Source organism: Malus domestica, chromosome 14, assembly GCF_042453785.1.
Source record: "Malus domestica chromosome 14, GDT2T_hap1".
Classification (NCBI taxonomy): domain Eukaryota; kingdom Viridiplantae; phylum Streptophyta; class Magnoliopsida; order Rosales; family Rosaceae; genus Malus; species Malus domestica.
The window spans coordinates 29368347-29391476 of NC_091674.1; the positions used below are offsets into that span (position 1 = coordinate 29368347).

The window sequence follows — 23130 nt, forward strand, 5'->3', positions numbered from 1 at the left end:
TCGGCAGTCGACCCACTAGTGTGGATCCGACCACTTTGGGCTGCCTATCCAGATTAATTTGGTCTGGGCTGACATGACAATAAAATTAAAGGAAAATTAATGAAAATGGCTTGAAAATTTTGAGTTTTAATGATAAGGACAAAATAAATGGTAAAGTGAATAGTACCAGGATTGACTTTTTAGTGTAAAAATGTGGTTTTTCGTTAAAATGAACAGTACCGGGTGCTTTTCATTAAAGTTCTCTAAAATTAAAGGGAAAGCCCACTACGAAGTCAAAAAGTATTTAGTTGTTTCCAACATTTTTTTGGGTTGAAAAAAGATGTTTTATTAATTACCCTAAATTATTGACCAAAAAATAATTACCCTAAATTAGATTGCAAAGATGAGTTAATTTTAATTGTACTCAACCAAAAGCATCTCTAGGTGTCACTCAGTACTACGGTCTAGTTGTATTTTTCTTTACTTAAAAGTGAGAGATCTTAAATTCAAATCTCGTAGATGATGAATTCAATACTAAATTCGATTGCCCGCTGTGTGATTAAGCTGAATTTTTTCTTTCTGTTTTTTTGGAAACTAACTTTTTATTTCTTAGTCTATAAGATAATCTCCAATCATGGACTAAATGCCAAATTCCCCCTATCCCTCCCCCCCAAATCCAACCAACCCAACCCAACCCAACCCAAATCTTTGGGCAAAAAGCTAAAAGCCAAATTCCTTCCAAAATTTAGCCCAGGATTTGATGTGGGCCTCACCGAAACGAGTGAAATCCAGCATTTGTGCGTCAATCCCCCCCTACCCGCTCGCCTGACGCGTGACCTTTCAAACAGACAAGGCCCCACCCACATGGGCTTGTCGGCCACCTTTCCCAGGCGCCCCAATGGCTACTTTGATCTGACCATCGCGATCAACGCCGTTGGTTGATCCAACGGCCTAGATTCAAATTTTTTTTTTGTTTTTTATATTTATATATTTATTGAATCCAAATGTTGAGATCGAATATAATCAAATTTAATGGTAAAAAAAAAAATCTAACAGCCCAAATTTAAATCCAAAGACTAAAATAATTAAAAAATTATTTAACTCAAAATTCACCCAAAAACTCTATAAATACCTATGTATTTGTTCAAAAATCCACACAAAACTCACTTTTCTCCTACAATTCTTCCAATTTTTCTTTCTACCATTTCTTCCCATTTCCAAATTTTGTGTTTATACATCTCTATCATCTCTATCATGATTTTCATATTCTTCCATAGTGTTTCATGAGTTTTATATATGGATTTAGTGATTTTTCAATATTTTTCGGAATTTGAATATTTTTAGATTAAAATGTTCATAAAATTAATTTACGATAGTCTACATATTTATTTATTTCCAAACGCGCTAAAAGTCTATTTCCATGTAAGATAAAGGGATGAAAATCAATCAATCATGTTCGTTTATTGTACATTATGTGATCCGTTTTTATTAAATACTATTTATATTTAATTATAAATTTAAAATTTAAAATAATTTCTAACTATACGATATACGATGGACGAACTCGATTGATTGATATTCTGAATATCACAAAGAAGAAAAGGAGAGGATGATATTCCGAAGCTGAGAGAGAAGACACTTTCACTAACAAAACCAATCCAAAAAACCTCCACGCGTCCCCACCCCGCGTGCGCAGCACCCGCCAAGCGCTCACCCCGCGAAACACACGGACGTCGAAAACTCCTCAACGACGCGCGTGGTGGACTCGTAAATCAACGCGCTTTTGGGGGAGAATTGTTTCGTTTGCCCTAATCGCCTGCGAGCGAGATCTGGCTCTCTTATCCTGAAGAACTCAACCCCTTTCCCCTGATAAATCCATATATTCAACACCATGTACCCCTTCCGAATCTTGATCTTCCTGCAACTCGGATCTTCGTCGATCGGTTGATTCATTCGTCGTCTACGTGGTCAGATTCGCGCTCGCTCGCTCTCCGATTCAACTCGGTTATCAGGTGAGTCATCTCGGTTCTGCTGGAATTTTTAGATCTGTGATATTTTTTTCCGTTTTGTATTTTTCCGGTGAATTTTTTAATATGTAGGTGCTGATTTTTGGGGGCTTACGGTGTGCGCAGGTCCAGGATGGATCCGATGGACATCGTCGGGAAGTCAAAGGAAGATGCTTCGCTTCCGAAAGGTAGATTCGTAATTTTTGTATATTTTTTCTTTTAATTTTTGAGATTATTGTTGTTAGGTTTATCGATTTCATGATTTTTTTTTTGTTAATTTCGTGTAATTATCTTTGGATTTTGTAATTGAATGATTTCGACAACATCAGTGCCCTAGGATTTGGGGCTTTGCTGTTGTTCTTTATTTTGAACTAATTGCTTACCTAATTGATTGGTTAAAGATTGATTGAAAATAGTGATGGACTAAATCTTGTATATTGAATTAAAAGTTTCAAGAAATTGATTCCTCGGATATGAAATAGTGGGTAGGACTGTATAAACAAATAAATCAGAATAAGAACTCCTAAAAATAACTTTCATTTGGATGGAAATAGGTATGCATGATTTGCTTGCTGGTTAGGGGCCTCGAATTTGCTTGTGAAGGGCTGCTTCCTGCATGTGATTAGAACAGTCATTAGGTCTAATTCGTGTTTTCTTGTGTTGAGGCAAAGCCTTTACCGGGTGTGGCAAATTATTTGTGCGATTACTTGTCTGGTCGTATGTAGTATGTCCTTACAATCATTTATCTGTCTCACTTGGTCATATTTGTCTATACTTTTATCATCTCTCTTTGTGGCTCCTCATGGTTTCTTTATGTTCTTGAATCACCGGTAGGGGCATCTTATACACGATATTGCCACCAGATGTATGTGTAACTTATGATTTAATATTCATTTTCAGCAACCATGACCAAAATCATTAAAGAGATGCTGCCGCCAGATGTACGTGTCGCAAGAGATGCTCAAGATCTTTTGATTGAGTGTTGTGTAGGTGAGAATATCTAAATAGTTTATGTTTTACATTTATACATTAATTCAAAATTGCTTTAGTTTTGCTACTGCTAATGCATCTATCTTTGTTTCTTGATCTCTGTATAGATTAAACCCTTATCCGTTTTGGGCAATAGCATGTTCTGCACATCAAACCTTGTAGTTAAGGGTTTAGGGTTTAGTTTTGATACTGCTAAACCATTCATGACTTGCGTTATTGCGTTTGCAGAGTTTATAAATCTCATCTCCTCAGAGTCGAATGAAGTTTGTGGCAGAGAGGAGAAAAGAACAATAGCTCCTGAGCATGTACTCAAGGCTTTACAGGTTTGTGAACAACCCATTTGAACATGTTTTCAGTTTTATAAATTTGATTCTTTGCGGTTTTCATTTGTTTTCCTAGTTTGTTGTTGTCCATGGTGCATCTGTACTTTCATATTGTGGTATATTAATATATCTATCAGTCTATGCGTACGATGTATATACGTACTTGTAGGCATTATCTATGTGTAGTTCATACTTTTATCATGATAGTTATTGTCACATTCACCTACGTGGATCCTCGAACGAGATGCATATTGGTGCAATAAGCTTAAATCGTTACCCCTATTTTGTGATGAAGAAAAATTATTTTCGTATACTTTGTGAGGTGCTTACAACAGCTGCGTTGTGACATTTTTTCTCTTCTGTGTATCAGGTTCTTGGGTTTAGCGAGTACATTGAGGAAGTTTATTCAGCGTATGAACAACACAAACTGGAGACTATGGTGAGTGTTCATGATGCCTTCTATGTTCATACAACTTATGTGAAACTGAAGTTGTTATAACTTAAAACAAGACATCAGTTATTCAGCAGAACGTTGAGAGTTAGGGATTGATCCCTTGTGCAGCTGGGTTTAACCGGCAGTACCTCTATCTCTATACCCGCACATGTACACTCCCGCACTTGCAACTAGTCAACTAGTTCACATATCTATAAATTGTCAGTCAGTCGTGAAGTTGCAACATAAAACATAAAACTATAGGCTGATGCAAGTGGAATTCCTTGCAGCATGACCTATCAAAAAGTGTCAAATGGGGGAACGGAGTGGAGATGACAGAGGAAGAAGCCTTGGCTGAGCAGCAGAGGATGTTTGCCGAGGCACGTGCCAGAATGAATGGTGGAGCCACCGCGCCCAAGCAACCAGACCCCGAACAAAGTTTAGAGAGCTAACTTTAGGACCTTTTATTTTTCGTGAACCGTAGGCAAGTATCCTCGACTTATCCATATGTGCTTCTCTTATATGTACAAAAGAAAGAAGAAGAAAAAAACCCATTCAGTAGTGAGTGAGCTGGCCTATGTCCGTATGCACGCGAAGTTGTATTTTCTTTATGGATCCTTGTCTATAAGTTCATGTAACTAGTAAGAGTTGTACGACTCCTGGTGCCGCAACTGTATGTAATTATTTGGCTTTGTTTAGTCATTAGTTTGGAAAAAAGTTGTGTTCTTTTAGCGTTGTTTCTTGATAGAGACTGCGTTTACGGGGTTACTCTGTTGCATTTGTGTTTTCTTTTTCCTTTCACAAAACATCCAACAGGATGCAGCAACTTACGAAGGAAAGTTCCTTAAGGGTTTTCTTACGCTTTCAGATCATCCTGCGGACTGTTCCGTTGGGTCACAAACGGATGCATTTTTCGTCGAAAAATCATTCCTCATAAAACTCTTACAGCACCAACCGATGTGGTAAGGCCACATTGAGAGGCTTACAAATAGATTCTGGTCGTTGAGGAAAGTGATGCTTCAATGTTTCAATGTTTCAATGGAAGAATACTGGTTTTTGGGTCCCCACAAACAGTGAAGCGTCAGTTCGCAGGTAGGTGAAGTGTAGACTCTGCACCCAACATAGCCCGTGAGATATCAGTGTTCTAATGAGAACCCCCAACAAACAACGCCACCACCGCCTGGTGCACCTCTCAACTAGAAGTGGACATGGGCATGGGTGTGGTCCATGGTGAGAAAATTACCGATCACACACAACGACAATGTTTCAAACCAGTCACGCACTGTCGTCTAAAACAAATTGTGATGGTATTCAAAGTTAATGACACATCGCAATACGTTTTGAACTTCTTGCAAGACAATGTGTGTGATTAGTTTGAGATACTGTCACAGTGACGTCCCTAAGGTAGATATGTCTCTCATAGTATTGGTATGGTACACAAACCAATCAATCAATTGAACGAAACACAACATGAACATTAACTATCTCACATGATAACGATTGGTTTGGAATATCAGCATGATAATGTGCCCCGTTACATGAAAGTTCTTCTCCTGAGTGTGTTGAGACTTGTGACTTGTGGTGATGTCCGGTGGGAATAGTGATGGCTTTGGGTTTGTTTGGGCTATGGTTGCCATCTCTTTGCTGTTTTGGGGATTTCAAGTCAAAAGAGTCAGTCAAGCAACATCCCTCTTCCTCTCCCTCTCCTCTCTACCCCACCAGAAAGTGAAATAACAAGCACATTGTCTCCTCAGATTCCTTTCTTTTCTATTTTTCAAATCTCCCTCTCTCTCTCTCTCTCTCTCTCTCATTCAGTTGGTGGGTCAGGCTGTGTTTCTTTTGTCAGGATTCTCTTTGGCTACAACAAAGGGCTAGAAACAAAGAATTAATGAAATGAAATCCCCCCAAATATCAATAAAAGTGAAGGAAGAGACCAGAATCCCCACTCTCTATCTCTCTCCTCTCTTTCTCTCTCTACCCACCAAACCATCTTTAAGGACTCCCCTCTTCCCACTGATTGCTTTCTCATATGAAAGCAGTGAGCATGGCAAGGAGCTTGCAGGACTCCTCCTCCAAGAGACACTTCCTCTGGACAAACAAAGTTGGCAACGAAGAAGAAGAAGAGAATGATGTTGATAATGTAGTTCTTCCGAGCCTCAAATCCTCCTCCGCGTCGAAAGCAAAATCCGACGAGGAGGAGAAGAAACAAGAGCATGATCATCATCAAAAACAACAGCATGGTCATGAGGCTCATCAACTTCCCAGGAGGAAACTGCAAGCGGCTGCAGTTTCTAGGCTGCGGTCTGTTCTTACCACATTTGGTAAGAACCGATCTAGCCTACCACTCGGGCTGGGACCCCGAGTGGTAGGCACTCTTTTCGGCTCCAGGCGTGGCCACGTACATTTTGCACTCCAGAGAGACCCTAGCTCACATCCGGCCTTCTTGATCGAGCTTGCAACGCCGATCAGCGGGTTGGTTAAAGAAATGGCGTCCGGCCTCGTCAGAATTGCGTTGGAGTGTGACAAGGATCACAAAGAAGATCTTCAAAAGAAGAAAGATCAGAAATCTCTGAGGCTGCTGGAAGAGCCAGTGTGGAGAACTTTTTGCAACGGTAAGAAATATGGTTTTGCTAGCAAAAGAGAATGTGGGGCCAAGGAGTGGAAGGTGTTGAAAGCTGTGGAGCCCATTTCGATGGGGGCTGGTGTGCTGCCGCCGTCTGCGGCGGTGGAAGGGAATGAAGCTGAAGCCGGGTCCGAATCCGACGGCGAACTCATGTACATGAGGGCCAAGTTTGAGAGAATTGTTGGGTCTAGAGACTCTGAGGCCTTCTACATGATGAACCCTGATAGCAATGGAGCTCCTGAGCTCAGTATCTACTTGCTCCGAGTCTAATAAACCCGAAAAGCTGCACGAATTCGCGTCTCCGCCGCTCGAATTTCCGATACGTACTTCAGTTTTAGCTTTGATCAATCTGGAAATTGGAATGTGGAAGTGTAGCTAGTTCTCTGCAAGCAGTTTTTATTTTTTGTTTTAAATTTATTTTGTTTTTGGTATATTTGGAGAAAATGTTTAGTGGGGTTTATTGTATTTTTCATATTTTGTTTAGTTTAGGTGGTGGGGGGAAATACAATATAACATGATGGGGTAGGTGTGGAGGGTATATGTATAGCTTTTTCCAATCCTTAATGAAGTTAATGATGAGACAAGGATGCTAATGCTTTAATCATCATTCATGATTTTCCTCTTTAATTTGCATTTTTTTTGTTAATGTTGTAAACTATTTTAATCGATTGATTTGATTACTCTACGATCTAAATGGAGGATTCTTTCCTCTCTAAATATCTTCTCCTCTTCTCCCATTCTCGCTCACTTTCCTCTGTCTTTCTCTCACTATAAAGAAGTCAACACAAGATGTTGATGTGACTTAATCGTGAACATTCAAATAGGAAAATATTAGAGGAGAGGGAAAATGGGAGAGTAGATAAGTTGGACCCGATCTGAAGTTCTCTTGAAGCTGACTATCATTAAAAACATTCAACCACCAGCATATTCTTTTGAGAATGGGATGTGCTATCTACACACTTTTTTTTTACTTCTCACATACTCTTTGTTAATTTATGTTCGATGATCTTCTTCAATTCATTTGATATGACGGCCGAAAACTAAAAAGGTGTGGAAGAAGTAAAAAGAGGGTGTGTGGATATCACATCCCTTTGAGAATATCTCCTTTAATCACTGTTCAATCAAATTAAACTAATTTTGTAGTGAATGCATTGGCTTCTAAAGGTCATACTACATATTTCCTTGTATTAATGTTTACCTCTTTAAATCTACAAGGGAGAAATTTGAACTTAAGTTGCATGAGGGACGAGCACACTGTCTTAACCTACAATTACCTAATTAACCTCAAATTAATGCTAATTTTTCTCTCGCTAATTTAAAAAGGAGGCCAAACCCCTATAAAAGGAACTATACATTTTATTTTTCTCCTTTTCCTCCAATCTGCATAAACAAAAATATTTTAGGTAATTATGAAAAACGTATGAGATCACAGACTGCTTAAACTTTAGTACTCAAATCATAAGAAGGCTGCAAATGATGCATAGCAACCAAAAGAAAATAATTAAGGATGAGCAAGTTCCTACCTTTGACATGGACTAACTATATCTTGACACGTGTTCATGTGTTTGATTTTTTTTATTTTAATAAATCCAGATTATGAGTTTGAGCATGATTAGAAGTTTCTATAAATTAGGGTTTTTTATTTTTAGTACATCAATATTTTTACACTAGAGGAAGGAAGAGTTCAACTAAGCTACACAATGAGCAGCCTAATTTGGTATCGAATTCGCCATCCACAAGATTCAAACCTAATACCTCTCACTTATAGGAGAAAAGGAATATCACCAGAACGTATTACTAAGTAACAAAGCTTCTTTGTTATTTGATTTTTCATTTTAAAAGAATGAACACGTGTCAAGACATGATTGGTTCATATCAAATGGAGGAACCAGCTCATCCCCTCAAGGATGAGAAATTTTTCAATATGCCCGAAACACATAACGATACACAATTACAGATAAGTTTTTATTTCAAGCATCCATCCAATTATATAATAACATATGGTGTTTTGCCGAATCTGCCCCATTTTCCAAGCACACTGAAAAATCTCTCCTCGAAAAAACACAAGTATTATCCAATAACTAATGATGCAATTTTTCTCTTTATTTGCTGTGGGATATCTTCAATGATATGTTAGTGTCTAATTTTTTGGTATACTATTTAATTTCCTTTCCCTGTTTAGCTTGGATCCTTGAGCAGTAAAGTTCTTTTTCACACACAATCTTCCCATAAGATTTAGGCATTTGGTCCAAAAGTATAGGCTAATTCCAATTTCCAATCATTGCTTTTGATTATACAATTTTGTGTGACAAATGATCCCCAAGATAAAATTTTACCAAAGTAATCATAGAAGTCATCAAAAGCAAAAACAAACATTTAAAAAGAGAAAAAAAAATTCCAAATCCAATTCCTGACAGCAGAATTTTGGCTTTTCTTATGATTGACTGCTTTTGTTTTTCTTGTTTAATATCTTCTTTTTTTTTCCTTGAATTTAATCTTGTTGACTGCTTTTCCAGTTTGGCATTTGATTCCCTGCTGAATTTAAATCATCCTTGTTACATTGTCCCCAGTAATGTGACCTTTTATGGTACACCGCATCAACTGTGGATACTTGCTGTGTCCGTATACGGCAGCATACTTAAAAAAAGACGAGATTCGAGAGGAACTCATATGAGTGTGTTGGTGTATACGGCCTAGGTGGATTTAAGAATTTATGGTGGAATGAACGGGGCAAGTATGCCAACATGCCCTTGTTTGAAAGCTTTCAAGCATGCCTTTTTTTTCTTTCTTCTCTCTTTACAACTGCGCAATGAAAAGAGTGGGGAGAGAGTCCTTTGGCTTTAAGCTTTCAAAATGGTATGTGTTTACATCTCGACTAAAGCGGAAAATGATTTTTGCACACAATTTCTGCATTCTTTGTACTCCTCTATTTGTTTGGTCATTAAATTGAACAAATCAAATAAGATCACGGCGCAAAACATAAAAAAGAGCGCTGAAATCATTTCCCGATCAAAACCTATTCAACCTTCAGAGGATAAGGGTTATCTTGTCACAGAAACCGAGGGTCGTTTTGATCATCCAGTCATCATTCTTTCAAAGGATGCAAAAGTTGGTGGCTGGACCTAAAGTTGTCTAGGCTAGGCCATTGCTTTATACAATTATTATTCCAATAAATACGACCTAAGCTCTTTAGCACTCAGCACCTGCAATAATATTAAATGAAACCCAGAAAAAGAAACTTGCATATTCACACATATGGAGGAAACATCTTTGTAAAGTAAGAGTAAGGTTACGGCCCCAACTTTCACAAAACGGGAGTGAGAGCCTTGTTAGTTTGATGTCGGTCCTTTTTTTCATATACACACAGTACAACATTTAATTGAATTCATTTCTATAGGGTCATTGTACAATTTTGCGTGTTGCCCACAGCTGCATTACTGTATGCATTTGTAGGCTGTGTTGAATGAGCATTGTACGATGACTGTGAAGTAGGAGAAGGTCTTCAATGCGATGGGAAGATAGTATCTCAAACCAATCACACACTACTTTGTTGAAAAGTTAAAATGGATGGTAGTGAATTGACTTGGGATACCTCAACAAATCATTAGCGTCGCCGTTGTAGATAAGTATGTCGTGTAGTATGTAGAAAGCAAATGAGAAACATTGATCACATGCAAAATGTTAGAAAGCATAATGATATATACATGATTTTAAACTATATATTTCTTTTCGGAAATTCTTGTTAGCACATTAAGAAAATCGTCATGCGCGCTGCTCTTACTGTAACTTATTTCGCATCTCTTTTTATATTTGATCAATGCATGATGACTTATTTTCGAGGGAGGAGGATTCTCTCCCCTCCTATTTTTGTTCCCTCCCATCCCTTCCTTGTTACTAACACCTGTATATTGCAAGTCCAAGGCCTACGCTCTGATGAGTTTACAACTCTCTCTCTCTCTCTCTCTCTCTCTTAATTAGGTGTGCTCTGGCTTTTTTAATTTGGCCCAGCTATTATCTTAATTAATTAAAATGATGAAGGGATTATTTGCTTAATTATTAAGTTGACAAAAATGAAGGCCTTGAAGGTGCAAAAGCATATTTGAGCTGAAATGCAGTTATGGGAGGGACCAAATAAAGGCTCTGAGCCCCGAGCTTGAAGAGCTGCTGAAATGCAGATACAACTTTTCTTTGCGCACCCATGTATATTTTTCCTTAATTAGACAAGTGGATTGTCTAAATTATGCTTCAAAGTTGAAATTAATGGGGGGTTAATTAATATAATTAAGCCGAATTAAGGCCCGGATGATGAGAAGTGGATTGCCTTTTTGAGTCAAGTGGCCTTATTTAGGGTGGATTGCCTTTTCGAGTCAAGTGGCCTTATTTAGGGGGAGAGAGAGAGAGAGAGAAGGGGGGGTGTGAGTGCATTTTTGCTCATCATCATTTAGTGTGGTGTATGCTCACCACCCTATTAATTACTGTTAGATGAGTTTTAATTTTGAGATTCGTGCTTATTCACTACACGAATCTCGAAATTTAAACTCATCTAACGGTAATTAATAAGGTGGTGAGCAAAAATGCTCCCGGGGGAGGGGGGTGTCTTCATATGCACTTCTAGGTTGAGTTAGGGACACAATTATATTGTGACGATATGTCAGACCAATCAAATCATGTTATGTGTTTTAACTTTCCTACATGACATGCTTCATTGTTTTAAGATAACGCCAGCGTCCCATTTCTAGGTAATTACGTATGCATAGATCATTGTTCTTCTAGTCCAACTAACGTGATCCATGCAGATGCATGCAAATAATTGTACTGCATTAAACACTTATCTGTAAATTCTCGCGCCATTGCTGCATTCACGATGGTTGAATTTTGTTCATCAGTAATTAAGGGAAACATGTTTGGTTTAATACCATAAGGCATCAATATTGAGACAATAGTTCGCCTTATAAAAGAGCGATTTAGGTTGTGAGGTTTCCTACTCCTAAATGGAAAACGAAATTACATATATTGCGAACCCTCTTACGAATCATGAACCACGAACGCCACCATTTATAGAATTCGGTTGCATTTAACCCATCCAGATTACCTATCGCACATCATTCTATGTTGTAATATGTTAACATCATATGTGAACTCTTTTCCAATTGCTAGATTCATGGTGGTTGGATTCAGTGGAAAAACTGGAGCAACTTTGCAGCTTATAGTAATCAAGTTAAGTTTACAACAGGAAAAAACATGTTTATTAATGCTTAAGTAATAAACCAATCATCAACTTTCGTGTTCTTTAGTTTTCAAAATTATGTTTACAAATTTAGTCTCCCTAGCATTACCTAGAAGAAAAATAGTGGCGTCTAGAAACCAATAAAAATAGCGATGCACAAGATATTTCATGCACTGCTGTAGATCGATGCTGGTAGATTTTCTTTTGGGCAGTTAGCTGGAATGATCAGTTTTTGACATTAGAAAACGAACCCTTGTTCGTTTATTAGCATTGACGATAAGATAGACTTGCTCCTAAGTAATGTACCTTTGCTGGTTGAGGTATCCATGGATTGTTTTACCATCGACGATGTCGACGGCCTTAGTCATTCCTTCACCCAACTCTCATGCTGTGTTTCTCAGCTAGACACGCTCATGATGAATATTTATAGAGGGGTTAGTATTTACAATTGATATATTTGTTTTTTTTTTGTTGGATTATGCTATTACTCACCCTTTTGTTGTTTCTCAGGAATACAATGCTGGTCTTGTCTTTCCTATTATCTATTCTAAAATTGAGGAAGGATTTGACTGTAGCTTAGCTACAGTCAAAATTTTGTCCCTTGATTTTGCCTTATTTACACACTGCTGCCACCAAATCTGTGGCTGGGTTGGGGTTTGGGCTGCCTCAATTTTTTTCATGGGCTTCGTTAGTTTTCGGTAAAAGCCCGGCCCTCGGTTGGACCCTCTGTCGTTTGATGACAGTTCTGCCCATCAAAGCTTAAAATTCGACGGTAGGGATGATGTGTTTGGAAGGGCAATTTGGTCCTCTAATGTTTTGAGCGAATTGTGGGGTAGGTTTGGCTTCGTTGTCATTCGATGAGGATTTCGGGGGATGGACCGCCCCTGAGATAGAGAGTGTGTGTGAGAGAGAGATATGGGAGGATTTGTGGAGGGATTTTAGGGATTTTCTTAGAGAGGGAGATGAGACAGAGAGAGAGAGAGAGATTTCAGCGATTTGAAAATTCATCCCCTTCACACAAGCTCTGCAAATCAGTCTTCCTTTCTTTTCTATCTGCCGTTTGCATATTTCTCTCGCCAATTATCGACGCCGGTTCTTGGTCAGAAACTTTTGCGCTCTTGCAAAATTCTTTTGTTTGAAAACCCTCAACCCTTACAAGTTTCTGCCTTTTTTGAATTCGGTCGGAATCCAATTTCTTGCTCACATAACCTAGCGTTTCCTGGTGAGTTTTTAGTCTTTCTCAGTGTGCTTGATTTTTACTTTTTTTTTTGGGATTTGTGTGTGGTTGCCTGATTTGATTTGGTTTTTGCTTTCAGGAAAGGCTGGGGTTCGAATTATGGGGTTTTTGCATACAAGATTGGAAGCCCTTTCTTATCAAGGTATATAATTTCTGTTTTTCATATTATATCTTTTGTTGAACAAAATTTAAATATTTTGGGGTTCTGTTCCATTTGCAGATCCGTTTTCTGTAAATATTTTATTTTTTTTCATTTTTGGAGTTTTGTTCCTGCGTTCTGATTTTGAGTGTGGCTGTAGTTTTTTGGGGCTTTTGTGTGCAGGCTTCCAAGCTGTTTGTGCTTGGGCTATATAATTTCAGATTTTCCCTTTGACTTTTTTATTGAAGAAAATTTTAACTTTTTGTGTGCTCTGAAGGTTGAATACGTAGGGATCTATCTGTTTTTATATTTTTGTGCATTTTGAGAATACCGTTTCCTGCTTTTTATGGTTTTGTATCATATTTTATAAGTTTGTGCTTTTTCTTTATCGTTGCAATTGATTTTACTTTCCTTGGTGGGAAGTTAACGGAAACCTACTGCTTGGATTTGGCTCTCCCTCGCATTGAACACATAACTATTGAAACATAACTAGATGCCAATTCCTTTCTTCAGTTGGAAGAAAATGGAAACCCTATCAAAGTCTGTAACTACAAGCAAACATGAGGAGGCACAAATTGGATTGAGGTATAAATGTTTCCACTTATTTAGTGTGCTCAATTGATTATTGCTTTGAATGCATTGTGGTTCGGAACATGATATAGTGCATTACACTGATTTAGTACATATTTGATTGACAGTGAGAGATATATGTTTTGGAATCAGACAGAATCCCTTTAACCACGGAGACTATTTTTGGTGAGTTTTTTTTTAGTGGGACAACAATGTTAGTGTAATGTAGTTGGTAATTCTTTTCTGTAATTTTTTGAACAAATCCAAATGTGGTTAATTCTAAGAAGGTTTTAAACATTCCTTATACTCTTCCTACCGTTTGTTGCCTCTTCATTTTTTACCCTTTTATGTCTCTGCAAATCTGCTTCTCCTATTTTGTGTGTGTGTGTGAGAGAGAGAGAGAGAGAGAGAGAGAGATTTTATTCAAAATTTACAATGATTTCATGTCTTTATTTGTGCTTTGCTTAGCATATGTATTTGGATTGGGAACCATGATTTACTTTACAGTAATCTGTCTCATTGAGTTGCAGTTGCTTCCTTATGCACACGAGGCAATTCCACGAGGTGATTCTGAGCAGAGAGTACTCAAGGAGTGCATGTTTCAGGACCTGAGCTGGGGGAACAAGAAGCATCGGTTTGTTTCGAGATTTTTAATGGTGTGCTTGCTCTTGAATTGGCTAGAGATGGTGCAGCAGCTGCTCAATCAGCTCAGCGTCGTGGTTGATAAGCGCAAGAGGACCTTCCAGGTTTGTGAGTTTTGTTATTAGGGTGCTTTGATTTGTTAGAAAACGGAAGTTCAGTGTTCACATTCTTGCTCTCTGTGTTTTTTGATCTTTTCTAACCTACTACGTTCTGATTCATTATCCTGTTAGTTAATTCTCTATGTACTTTTGTGTAGACAAGTGAATGAAAAGGGAAATAGTTATTGGGAAAAGAATTGCCACCAAATTTTGGGACTGAGAAAGCTATTTGTGCCAAGTAAGTTGTTTTCTAAAATTAATTATGAGCTTTATGTGGAACATGGAGAATGCGTCAGTTATTATTTCCTTCTGCTCTTAACTTTCTTGGGAACTTTCAGGTATGAGGGAAGACTGGGTTGCGAAGAATGCAAAACAACCAGCTCCTAAACCAGTAGATATGAGCATCAGTTCCAATAGTTTGGTAAAGGATGGAGCCACATGTGGAGCTCCAAAGGAAACAAGGAGACATTCTCTTGAGGAAGCGATGCTTTTTACGGTGGCGGAAGCTGCTCCTCCAGTGGCAAGACCCCGTGGGGTAGATTTTAACTAGATCTATCTTTCACAGTTGCAAAATAATGGTCAGTTGGTGCGACGATATTGACTTCACTAATGGACATGAAAAGGAGACATGGTATGGTAAAGATGTAAGTACAAATTTTTTGTTACGTATTAGACGGAATTGATTTGAGCACGATAGAGTTGATTGGTATGAGTATGAATGGTTTCAAAAATTTGGATGAAAAAGTATTGTTTTAGACGTATGATGGCTAGAAGATAAGCACTGGAACTTTTAATAGAAAACATAAATAATTCAAGTTTCAGATTTATATTAGTGAATTTAGTTTGAAAATTGGATTTATATTTGCAATTCACATTTATGTTGTATTTTTCTTCCTAAGTGGTCTTCTCCAATTATGAAACTACATTTCCTGCCCTCAATATCTACTAAATGAATGATATACATACCCAGTATCTAACCATGTTCATTAGCCTCCATATCCATGAGCATGCCTTCATTTATTCTCCATCTTACAAATAAGTAGCCAACTTTTTTACATATTGTTCTTAGTTGGACGATGTTTGTAATTTTATAGTGGCTTGCTTCTTCTTTTCCCTCTACTCTATCAAGACTATTCAATCCTTCTTTAGGTTTTGAACAATCCTATTAAATAGGTTTCAACATTGGATTTAATAAACCTCTAATACAGGCTTATAGTTTTAGTTTGGCTTTTATGTTTTCCACCATCACAAATTTTCTCGGAATCTTTCTAATTATTTTGTATTTTGCTTATAAACGAAATTGTTCCCTGGATTACAGTTACTTTTCAGCATCCGACAACACTGATATGGCATTTGGTGTATACTTTGCTTTTGAATCCCAATCGGAATTATGCCCCTCTCAGTGCTGAGGATCCTGGAAATTCCAGGTCTCTCTTCTCTTTCCCTCTCCCTATGTGTAGTTTAATATAATTGAACAACTCTGTTTGATTTAAGATTTAGTTGGAAGTGTTTGAGATTTAATTAAGTGAAAATTTAGTTCAATAGTAGAAAATAAATGGAACATTCAGATAGTGGAGAAAGAAAGAAGCCTTTTAGGATTTTAGAAGTTGCGGTCCATGAAGATGATTCACTAGAGAGAAGCATTATGATTTGTGGATTTTCATATTTGAATTAGTTCTATTATGTTTGCGATGTGAGTTCCTGAAATGGTTTGGTTCTTCTTGGACCCTGCAATGCAAGAAGGTTATTGAAAACCTTTTAGTAAGTTTGGGACGTTTGTAATTACTAAAATTTTGTTGCAAGAAATTGGGGGATGAATTTGGGTTTCGGGGGAATGTTATCCTTTTTTATTCTTATACTGCACCCAAAAAAAAAAAAAAAAGCATTGGGTGCAAGTATGTGTTTTTTAACATTTATTTCTGTAGTGTGAAAGTCAATTGCGTTTTTTTTTGCTGCGGGTTGCACTGACTCTTGGTCTACCCCCAACATTGGTCTTTAAATGTGGAAGAGGAAGCGCGTCCATCCCACCCACCAAAAAATGGTTAGAGCCTTAGAGGTGAATGGTGTTCTTTTCTTTAGACAAGTTTTTGGAAACAATATTATTTGAATTTTTTATATTTTAACAAGCAAGTGAAGCCAAGTTTTAGTGATTTTGATGCATATTTTATTAGTGATTTTGACGCCACCAACCTTATCTCAGTGTATCACTTTTGACGTTTTATTCAGCTTCCTTTGGTAATTGTACTTAATGAATAGGATTTTAGATGTTTTCATTTGCGGTTCATTTAGTCAGTCAAGGTATTAATTTGTTTCAATTATGTTCATAAAGTTTGATTAAACTCTTCATTTTCAATTGTACCAATTAGGCTCATAAAGTGGTTCAAAGAGCTTCAAGAGCTTGATTCACTCAATTTATACTTTTCATGTAAAACTTTTTTCAAAAAGTTGAAACATCTTTCAGTGTAGATAACATTAATCATTTGTAACAATCTTTTATCCTTTTGAAACATATTTTTTCATGCAGTTTTTAATCTCGCAGCAACGCGCGGGCAATATTTCTAGTATTAACAAAACTCAAGCATTTGGAGTTGGTGGATTATGCAGATCACTTGTTGAGTCGAAGAAATGCTGTTGAACTTGTCATGTACTTGATAGAGATTGTTGTTGGACTCGATAAAATTGTTGTAGATTCTGTCAAGCGGTGTGTTATTCATCCTACTGGAGTGAATAGGACAGAGAAAGTTATGGAGGAGGAAGGAGAGCAAAAGATCATGCTATGAACCGGCTTAAAAATAGAGTGCCTTCGAATATAGAATTTGTATGCCTATCGAAAGTGGCAGCGCTTAATCTATATAGAGAGTAGAGATTTGTGTCAACTCTCGTGTTCTAGACTATCTGATTTGTATAATGCAAATGTTACTATGATCTTCTCTGCGATTGAGCGTTACTATAAAAAACCTGCATTTCTTTCCAGTTACAGATTCTGTTAAAAACCTGAAGCTCCGTTGCAGCGTTTAGTAATCTAGTTTTTATAAGGAAAATAACCGCTTTCAGCGAATATAGTGAAGCAGATACATAATGCCGAAAGAATATGAAGTGAGAAATGATTACTGAGAATATACAGACTGAAATTTATTGATTTGGAATAAATAATGGATAATGCTGAAGATTGAAAAGAACTAATGGAACATGTTCTGCTAACTCCACAAATGAAATTGTATGACGAAAGATGGCATACAAGTAACAGCAGCGCCACCTACAAAGTTACAGTTTTTCTTCCATGTTGAACTACAGGCTTGATCCGTCAGAGAAAATATTGCTGGTAGGAAGTGCTTTTGCCAGAATGCCAACGTCTTTCCATCTTCCAGATTGACCTAAGTAGTCTTTCTTTCTTTTCTTCTACCATCTCCCGTGCTACTTCAAACGCTCGGGCTTTTGTCGTGCAAAACCTGGCTGAATGGTGCGTAATTGATGATGTGCGGTCCAAAAAATATCACAAACCAGAAACATGGATAGGCAAGCTGCATCAGTTGCAGAACTATGAAACTTATACATAAAAGATTAAAAAGGTAGGAGAGGCCACGAGACTTTCGGGGGAAGGAGGCTTTGTTGTGAAGTTTCATACACACATGCGATTCTTTGCTACAATTTTCTTTTATCAGAAACAAGATGAAGGAAAGGAAGACGATGAGAACAATTAGATTACCTGAAGAAGCATGGAGGGAGCTGCAGCAGGTTCAGAAATGACATGGCTTCTAGTTTTTCTTCCATTTAATGTAGCAACTGATGGGCTGTTTGCAGTTGTTATGTCCCAAAAGCTTCGTTTTTTAGCTGTTGGGACTGGTGACCTGAAACGGTGACTTGGGCTCTTCAATTCACCAATGCTTGCCTCCTGTTTTCTCATGCTAGCTCTTGTAACGATCCTCTTTGTGCTCGGCTCCTGCAGTCTCAAGCTAGTCCTTGTCACTGCCCTCTTTTCCCCACCCTCCCTCCCTGCTCCTGGTGTTTTCTCACTTCCCCTCAAAAGCTCACGAATGAGATCATCTTTCTGCTTTAGCTGTGAAGTGTGATCTTTCTTCATCCTCTCTATTTCTGCCTCCAATGTCTTTACAGTCCGGCGAAGATCTCTAACTGCTTCCTCAGCCCCTCTTTTCTTGGACTCTGGTGTGAAGCAAGTCCGGGTCAAGAAAGAGGGTCTGGGTTTCCGCTTGTCATTTGCTTGGGCAGAAGTTGGAGGAGTCAAGAGGGATGCAACCGAAGAAGGCGTTGGAGAGGCATTTGCAGCGAAGGACTGTGCTTGGACAACTAATAGCTTCTGTTTCTGGTGTGCAAGTTGTACTCGCAGTTCACGATTCTCCTTCTGTAATTCAAGCAATAGCTTGGCTTGATCAGTATCAGTTTCCGGTAATTGCAGTGTCTCCTCATTCACCTCGCACGCCTGCAATTGTGTAAAATGACAAGGAAAGAGACATTATCTAGAGTTGCCATGAAAGTATGAAATTTCAAGGACAACAGAAACCAATGTCTGCTGACAAGCAAGTAATGCAGCAAAACAAAATTTCCAACAGCTTATGCCACTTAAAAGATTGGATAAGTTAGGAGGACTGACCTTAGTCCTGATTTCCTTTGCTCGATCTGCCCAATGAAGCGTGTTTTGGGTTTCACCAAAGGTGAGATTGCAAGGGCTGATGTTCGCGATCATCACAGTGTTACAAGCTCCTCCTAAAGAATCCTTAAGAAGTTGGGTTAACTTTGAGTTCCTATAAGGTATGTGCTTCTTTCCTTCCACAAGAGCATTGATGCAGCTGCTCAGTGCTAAGAGTGACCGATTTATATTGGCACCCTCAAGAGATCTAGCTGTTCTCTGGTCCGTGGCAAGGGCTCTCTCTGACCCGGCAAGATCAATTAGTGAGAGCTTCCCTACTCGGTTGACCACATTCATAGAAGCATCTTTTACTCGGTATTCAATCACAACCTGGATATACAAGGAAGAAACAATCAAATTGAGTCAGAATAATTGCAAGTTTTCAGAACTCAACAAGCCATATCTCAATTGTTACCTGCAAAATAGCATGGGACCGTGAGGAAGTTTCATTAGCGCGAGTTGGTTCAGTAGTTCGGTTTTGGTTTCCTTGCTGAAGTAATGCCATAACCTGCCACGAACCAAAAGAAAGACCGAACAATAGATTAACTTCTAAGCAAAGCATCTAACTTTTCAAACCATCCAAAAAGGGACTAAGAAATTACTTCATCGGCGGAATAAGCTCTGTATTGTGTAAGACCGGCTGCCACTATTCCCTGCAATACATTTGAACACAAATTGATTTTCACTAACATCATCAAGAACTTCACCACATTATAAAAATAAGACGCAGATGCGTTTGAGATACCCGTATAGAAACAGTATGTTCTAAGATTGGATTGGTCGAAATAATGCAGCTAGTTTCAATTTAAGAAACTACATAGCTCTTAGATTTTCCCTTCTACATGTTTTCGCATACACACAGCAAACACATACTATATATGACATTACTATTACTCTTACATCAAATACATTTCCTTGTGAGTTGTATGCAAAGTAATGTGAGATGCAAGATAAGAGGCAGACCTGTTTGTCTTCTCGAAGTACAAGAGGCCTTCCGGGGGAGAGCAGATCCCTCACGGTTTCGTTATAGACCTCAAGATAGGACAGATGAACCACATGGTTTCCATCACAGCTCCTCTGCCTTATCTTGGTGAAGAGGTCCTTGATTGCCAAAACCATCACTCCCGGATTCTCCAGCGTGCCGAGCATTGTGTATGTTTTTCCAGCTCCAGTGGCACCATAGCAGAACACTGATCCATTCCTCCCCTGCAGTACTGCCTCCACAAGCTCTGCTGTACTGAAAAAACAGATGACATACCGGTTTTGTTAAAATTTACAAATTTAAATGGAAAGGATTACTGAGACAAACAACATTAACACCAGTTCATTCACAATTCACAACATTGTTGGTTGCTCTTTCTGTTTGGTTACTGAGAAATTTTACGGGACACGAAAATTCGAAACTAACACCACCACTAGCATAGGCTGTAGAGTATTTTCCATTTCTTGGGATCCAATCCAGCGCAACAAGAACCATGCTTTTTCTCAGCAAACAAACACGAATATTGAATCAAACCAAACACGATTACGACTGTAACGACGAATTCGAACATTTTTATATGCAAAGTTCCAAGATTTTTTCAAGCAGAAACCAAAACACCAATTATATCCAATCAATCACTGATTAATAATAGCCAATTAAACCAAACTCACGTGCTGGAATAAACTTCTTGCTGAGAAGTGGAATCAGGGAAAGAAGCATCGAACATGAAATGCCGTCCCCGCAGCCTCTTCAGCCGCAGATAATCGTTCTCGTTCGCAAACTCCGTCAGGTAAACATCCCGCCGGTTCACAATTCGAACGCAGCATCTGGAACCCGCCTCCTTTTCCTTCTTGGCCATCGGCCTCAGCCTAACAAACACAAGAATCCGACTCGTGGGTGTCTCCGAAACCGAAGGGGTCTCCGATTCTTGCACATTCCTAGCCCCCTCCGCCACCCCACTGGACTCCCGCGGCGGCCCCGGCACGTGCTGCACGTGACCTCCCATTGACAGCCTCCTCGCCACCGGGGTTGAAGCCTTGCTCTTTCTTGGACACGAAGTAAAGCTGAGAATCCGGTCGTTTAATCCAGCCGCTGCCACGTTCTCCTTGGCGTGGGTTGGCGGCGGCTGTGGCAGAACGTAAGTTCTGGTAACGGTGGAGTTGTGCATTGCGTTGCTGTTGTTCTCTCTCATCACGTGGTGGCTCCCCTGCTTCGGTTCTTCTCTCTCCTCTTTTTTGCAAGAACCGAAAAGCTCGACGCTCGGGTGGCTCGCGAATCGGACCTGCTCCGGATCGGATTTCGGATTCGGGTTCCTCAGCGCTGCCGTGGCCTGCTTCTGCTGCTCGTAGAGCAGCGTCAAAGCTCTCATCTTTTCCTTCAATCCATGATGTGGGTTCCTTAGCGGAAGATTCGCGTGGCTCGGTTCTTGATCTGAACCGGGTTTGCTTCTCTCCACTGAGTTGGTCTGAGACCGAGTCGACACAGGCATTCTGTAATTTTCTCGGCAATTTTCTCGCTATCCAAACATACCCAGAAGATTTTCCCGCAGACCCAATTGAAGAAACTGCTTAAATTGTCAGAAAGTACAAATCTTTTCGTTGGAAATCAATTGAATGTTCCTCCTGTTGAAGAAATGGAAATCGCGATCAAAGATTATGACTTGGTTATTAATTTAAACCTTGGAGGGTTTTGACTTTTGAGCCGTTGGATTGAGGGAGATGAACGGTGGGCAGTGTCAGCTTTTGAAAGTAGTTGTTACTTCCACTCCAGATTCTGCTTCTTGCTGGTCATGATAAAGTAATTTGATTTGAATTTTTAGGGTAAATGGGGGTGGAGGAAGCAATCAATGTTTAGGGTTGTTGCTTTTGAAAATTTTGAATCGTATATCGTAACGGTCAAAATGTTGTCAGATTTTGTAGCCGGTAGGAAGAGAGATGTGGGGTCCACTTTTAGAAATTTCATATTGCAAGGGGAAAGCCTTCTCCTTTTTATACGGTAAAATCATAAAGATCTTTTTTTTTTTTTGAAAGGAAGGAAGGGGTAACAGAAGCATTGTCTTTCTGTAATTTGGTATCAATCATCATAGAATATTTGATATATCGAACGGTTCAAATGCCCCAATTAATAGATAATCAACATAAGATTAATGTGTAATCATCGACTAATAAAATGAAAAGAGGTCTACGACTCAAGATGATGCTTCAACTTCATATGTAGCATATGGTGAAATGGTGAAATGGTGAAATGATGAAATGATCATTTGTCAAGTCATATTGCACATCTGTTGACAGATGTCAACAATTTTTGAATGAGCATGTCGACTGATGCAATAGGTTTTGAGTAAGCATGTCGCTAAATGTCAACATATACCGACATATGCCAATAGATGTCAACATATGCCGACATATGCCAATAGCAATGCAAGCAAAGACTTAAGGCTAGCAGTTAACCTGCCCAGCGCTCATAGAGGCAATTCATCGAGCTGTTAGAGAAAAACTTTCAAGCACATCTCAAATTTTCAAAGTGCAATACCCAGCTCTTCCGTAAAAGATTTCTAAGCTTAAAGGGTTTTTTTTTAAAAAAAAAAAAAACAAAATCTAGAAGCCCCACATGGAGGTTGGTTGGATAATGATAGATGAACTATATTTTTGTGTCAAAACCTAAAAAAACAGTCTATGTACTTTGCCTTTTACTAAAAAGAGAGACAACATTATAAACTAGTAATATATTTTTGTTCATACCCACATAAACTACTCTTACTTAAGGTTTCCTAACTTTTAAGTAAAAAACTCTTGACATGGCATTGTCTTCTACTATTTTATAAAGCATTGAACCACTAAGCTTCTACCATTGAATAATCAAATTAGGGCAGAGATTGTGACAATGCTCCCGTGTCCATGGTCTAGTCACAGGCCATCTGAAAACAATAACAAGTTATCAAGTTGAAGGATGATAGGCCATAACAAGTTCAATGAGTTACTTGCGTAGTAGAGACGGAGCCATGAAGGAATTAGGATGGTTCCAGGTCCATTTTGATTTTTTGGACAAAAAAATTTAGTATTGTTCTTATAATTTTTAAGGTTTTATCGTAGACTTAGGCTCTTAATCCAACTTTTTAACTTTAATTTCGTTGCTTGTGAGTTTTGAGGAGGACTATGATCTGGAAATCAATGGAAGAAGAGAAGAAGATGACGACGATGACATCATAACAGACCCAAACGATGATAGTCGGTTGC

General features: G+C 38.6%; 3 protein-coding genes and 1 long non-coding RNA gene across 11 annotated transcripts; 3 read left to right on the forward strand and 1 right to left on the reverse strand.

Annotated features, from left to right (window-relative positions):
• The first annotated feature begins 1133 nt into the window (after nucleotides 1-1133).
• LOC103431214 (protein Dr1 homolog) lies at nucleotides 1134-4462 on the forward strand. Of its 2 annotated transcripts, none has more exons than XM_008369349.4 (6): nucleotides 1134-1991; nucleotides 2112-2173; nucleotides 2886-2975; nucleotides 3204-3298; nucleotides 3669-3737; nucleotides 4022-4462. In XM_008369349.4, the coding sequence occupies exons 2-6, from the start codon at nucleotides 2119-2121 to the stop codon at nucleotides 4181-4183; spliced, it is 471 nt and encodes a 156-aa protein (XP_008367571.1). In that variant the 5' UTR covers nucleotides 1134-1991; nucleotides 2112-2118; the 3' UTR covers nucleotides 4184-4462. The 2 variants fall into 2 exon arrangements, with proteins under 2 accessions (XP_008367571.1, XP_008367572.1); XM_008369350.4 differs by having other exon boundaries at nucleotides 1136-1991; nucleotides 2079-2173.
• A 1164-nt stretch (nucleotides 4463-5626) lies between these two features.
• LOC103431213 (protein MIZU-KUSSEI 1-like) lies at nucleotides 5627-6981 on the forward strand. Its single transcript, XM_008369348.4, has one exon. It carries the CDS (start codon nucleotides 5761-5763, stop codon nucleotides 6622-6624), a length of 864 nt encoding a protein of 287 aa, XP_008367570.3. The 5' UTR covers nucleotides 5627-5760; the 3' UTR covers nucleotides 6625-6981.
• Nucleotides 6982-12476: 5495 nt separating this feature from the next.
• Nucleotides 12477-17244, forward strand: LOC103431211 (uncharacterized). 5 transcript variants are annotated; one of them, XR_003768358.2, is made up of 9 exons: nucleotides 12477-12803; nucleotides 12898-12960; nucleotides 13471-13542; nucleotides 13656-13713; nucleotides 14058-14273; nucleotides 14426-14505; nucleotides 14606-14911; nucleotides 15586-16323; nucleotides 16792-17244. It is a non-coding gene; the product is annotated as an uncharacterized lncRNA (long non-coding RNA). The 5 variants fall into 5 exon arrangements; XR_003768360.2 differs by having other exon boundaries at nucleotides 15586-15694; XR_003768362.2 differs by having other exon boundaries at nucleotides 15586-15694; nucleotides 16807-17244.
• A 130-nt stretch (nucleotides 17245-17374) lies between these two features.
• LOC103455469 (kinesin-like protein KIN-8A) lies at nucleotides 17375-21716 on the reverse strand. 3 transcript variants are annotated; one of them, XM_070812067.1, is made up of 7 exons: nucleotides 20566-21716; nucleotides 19876-20149; nucleotides 19515-19565; nucleotides 19328-19420; nucleotides 18877-19242; nucleotides 17974-18705; nucleotides 17375-17716 (listed from the first exon to the last, which is right to left on the reverse strand). In XM_070812067.1, the coding sequence occupies exons 1-7, from the start codon at nucleotides 21381-21383 to the stop codon at nucleotides 17687-17689; spliced, it is 2364 nt and encodes a 787-aa protein (XP_070668168.1). In that variant the 5' UTR covers nucleotides 21384-21716; the 3' UTR covers nucleotides 17375-17686. The 3 variants fall into 3 exon arrangements, with proteins under 3 accessions (XP_070668168.1, XP_070668167.1, XP_017192703.3); XM_070812066.1 differs by having other exon boundaries at nucleotides 17375-17720; XM_017337214.3 differs by having other exon boundaries at nucleotides 17375-17788.
• Nucleotides 21717-23130: the final 1414 nt, after the last annotated feature.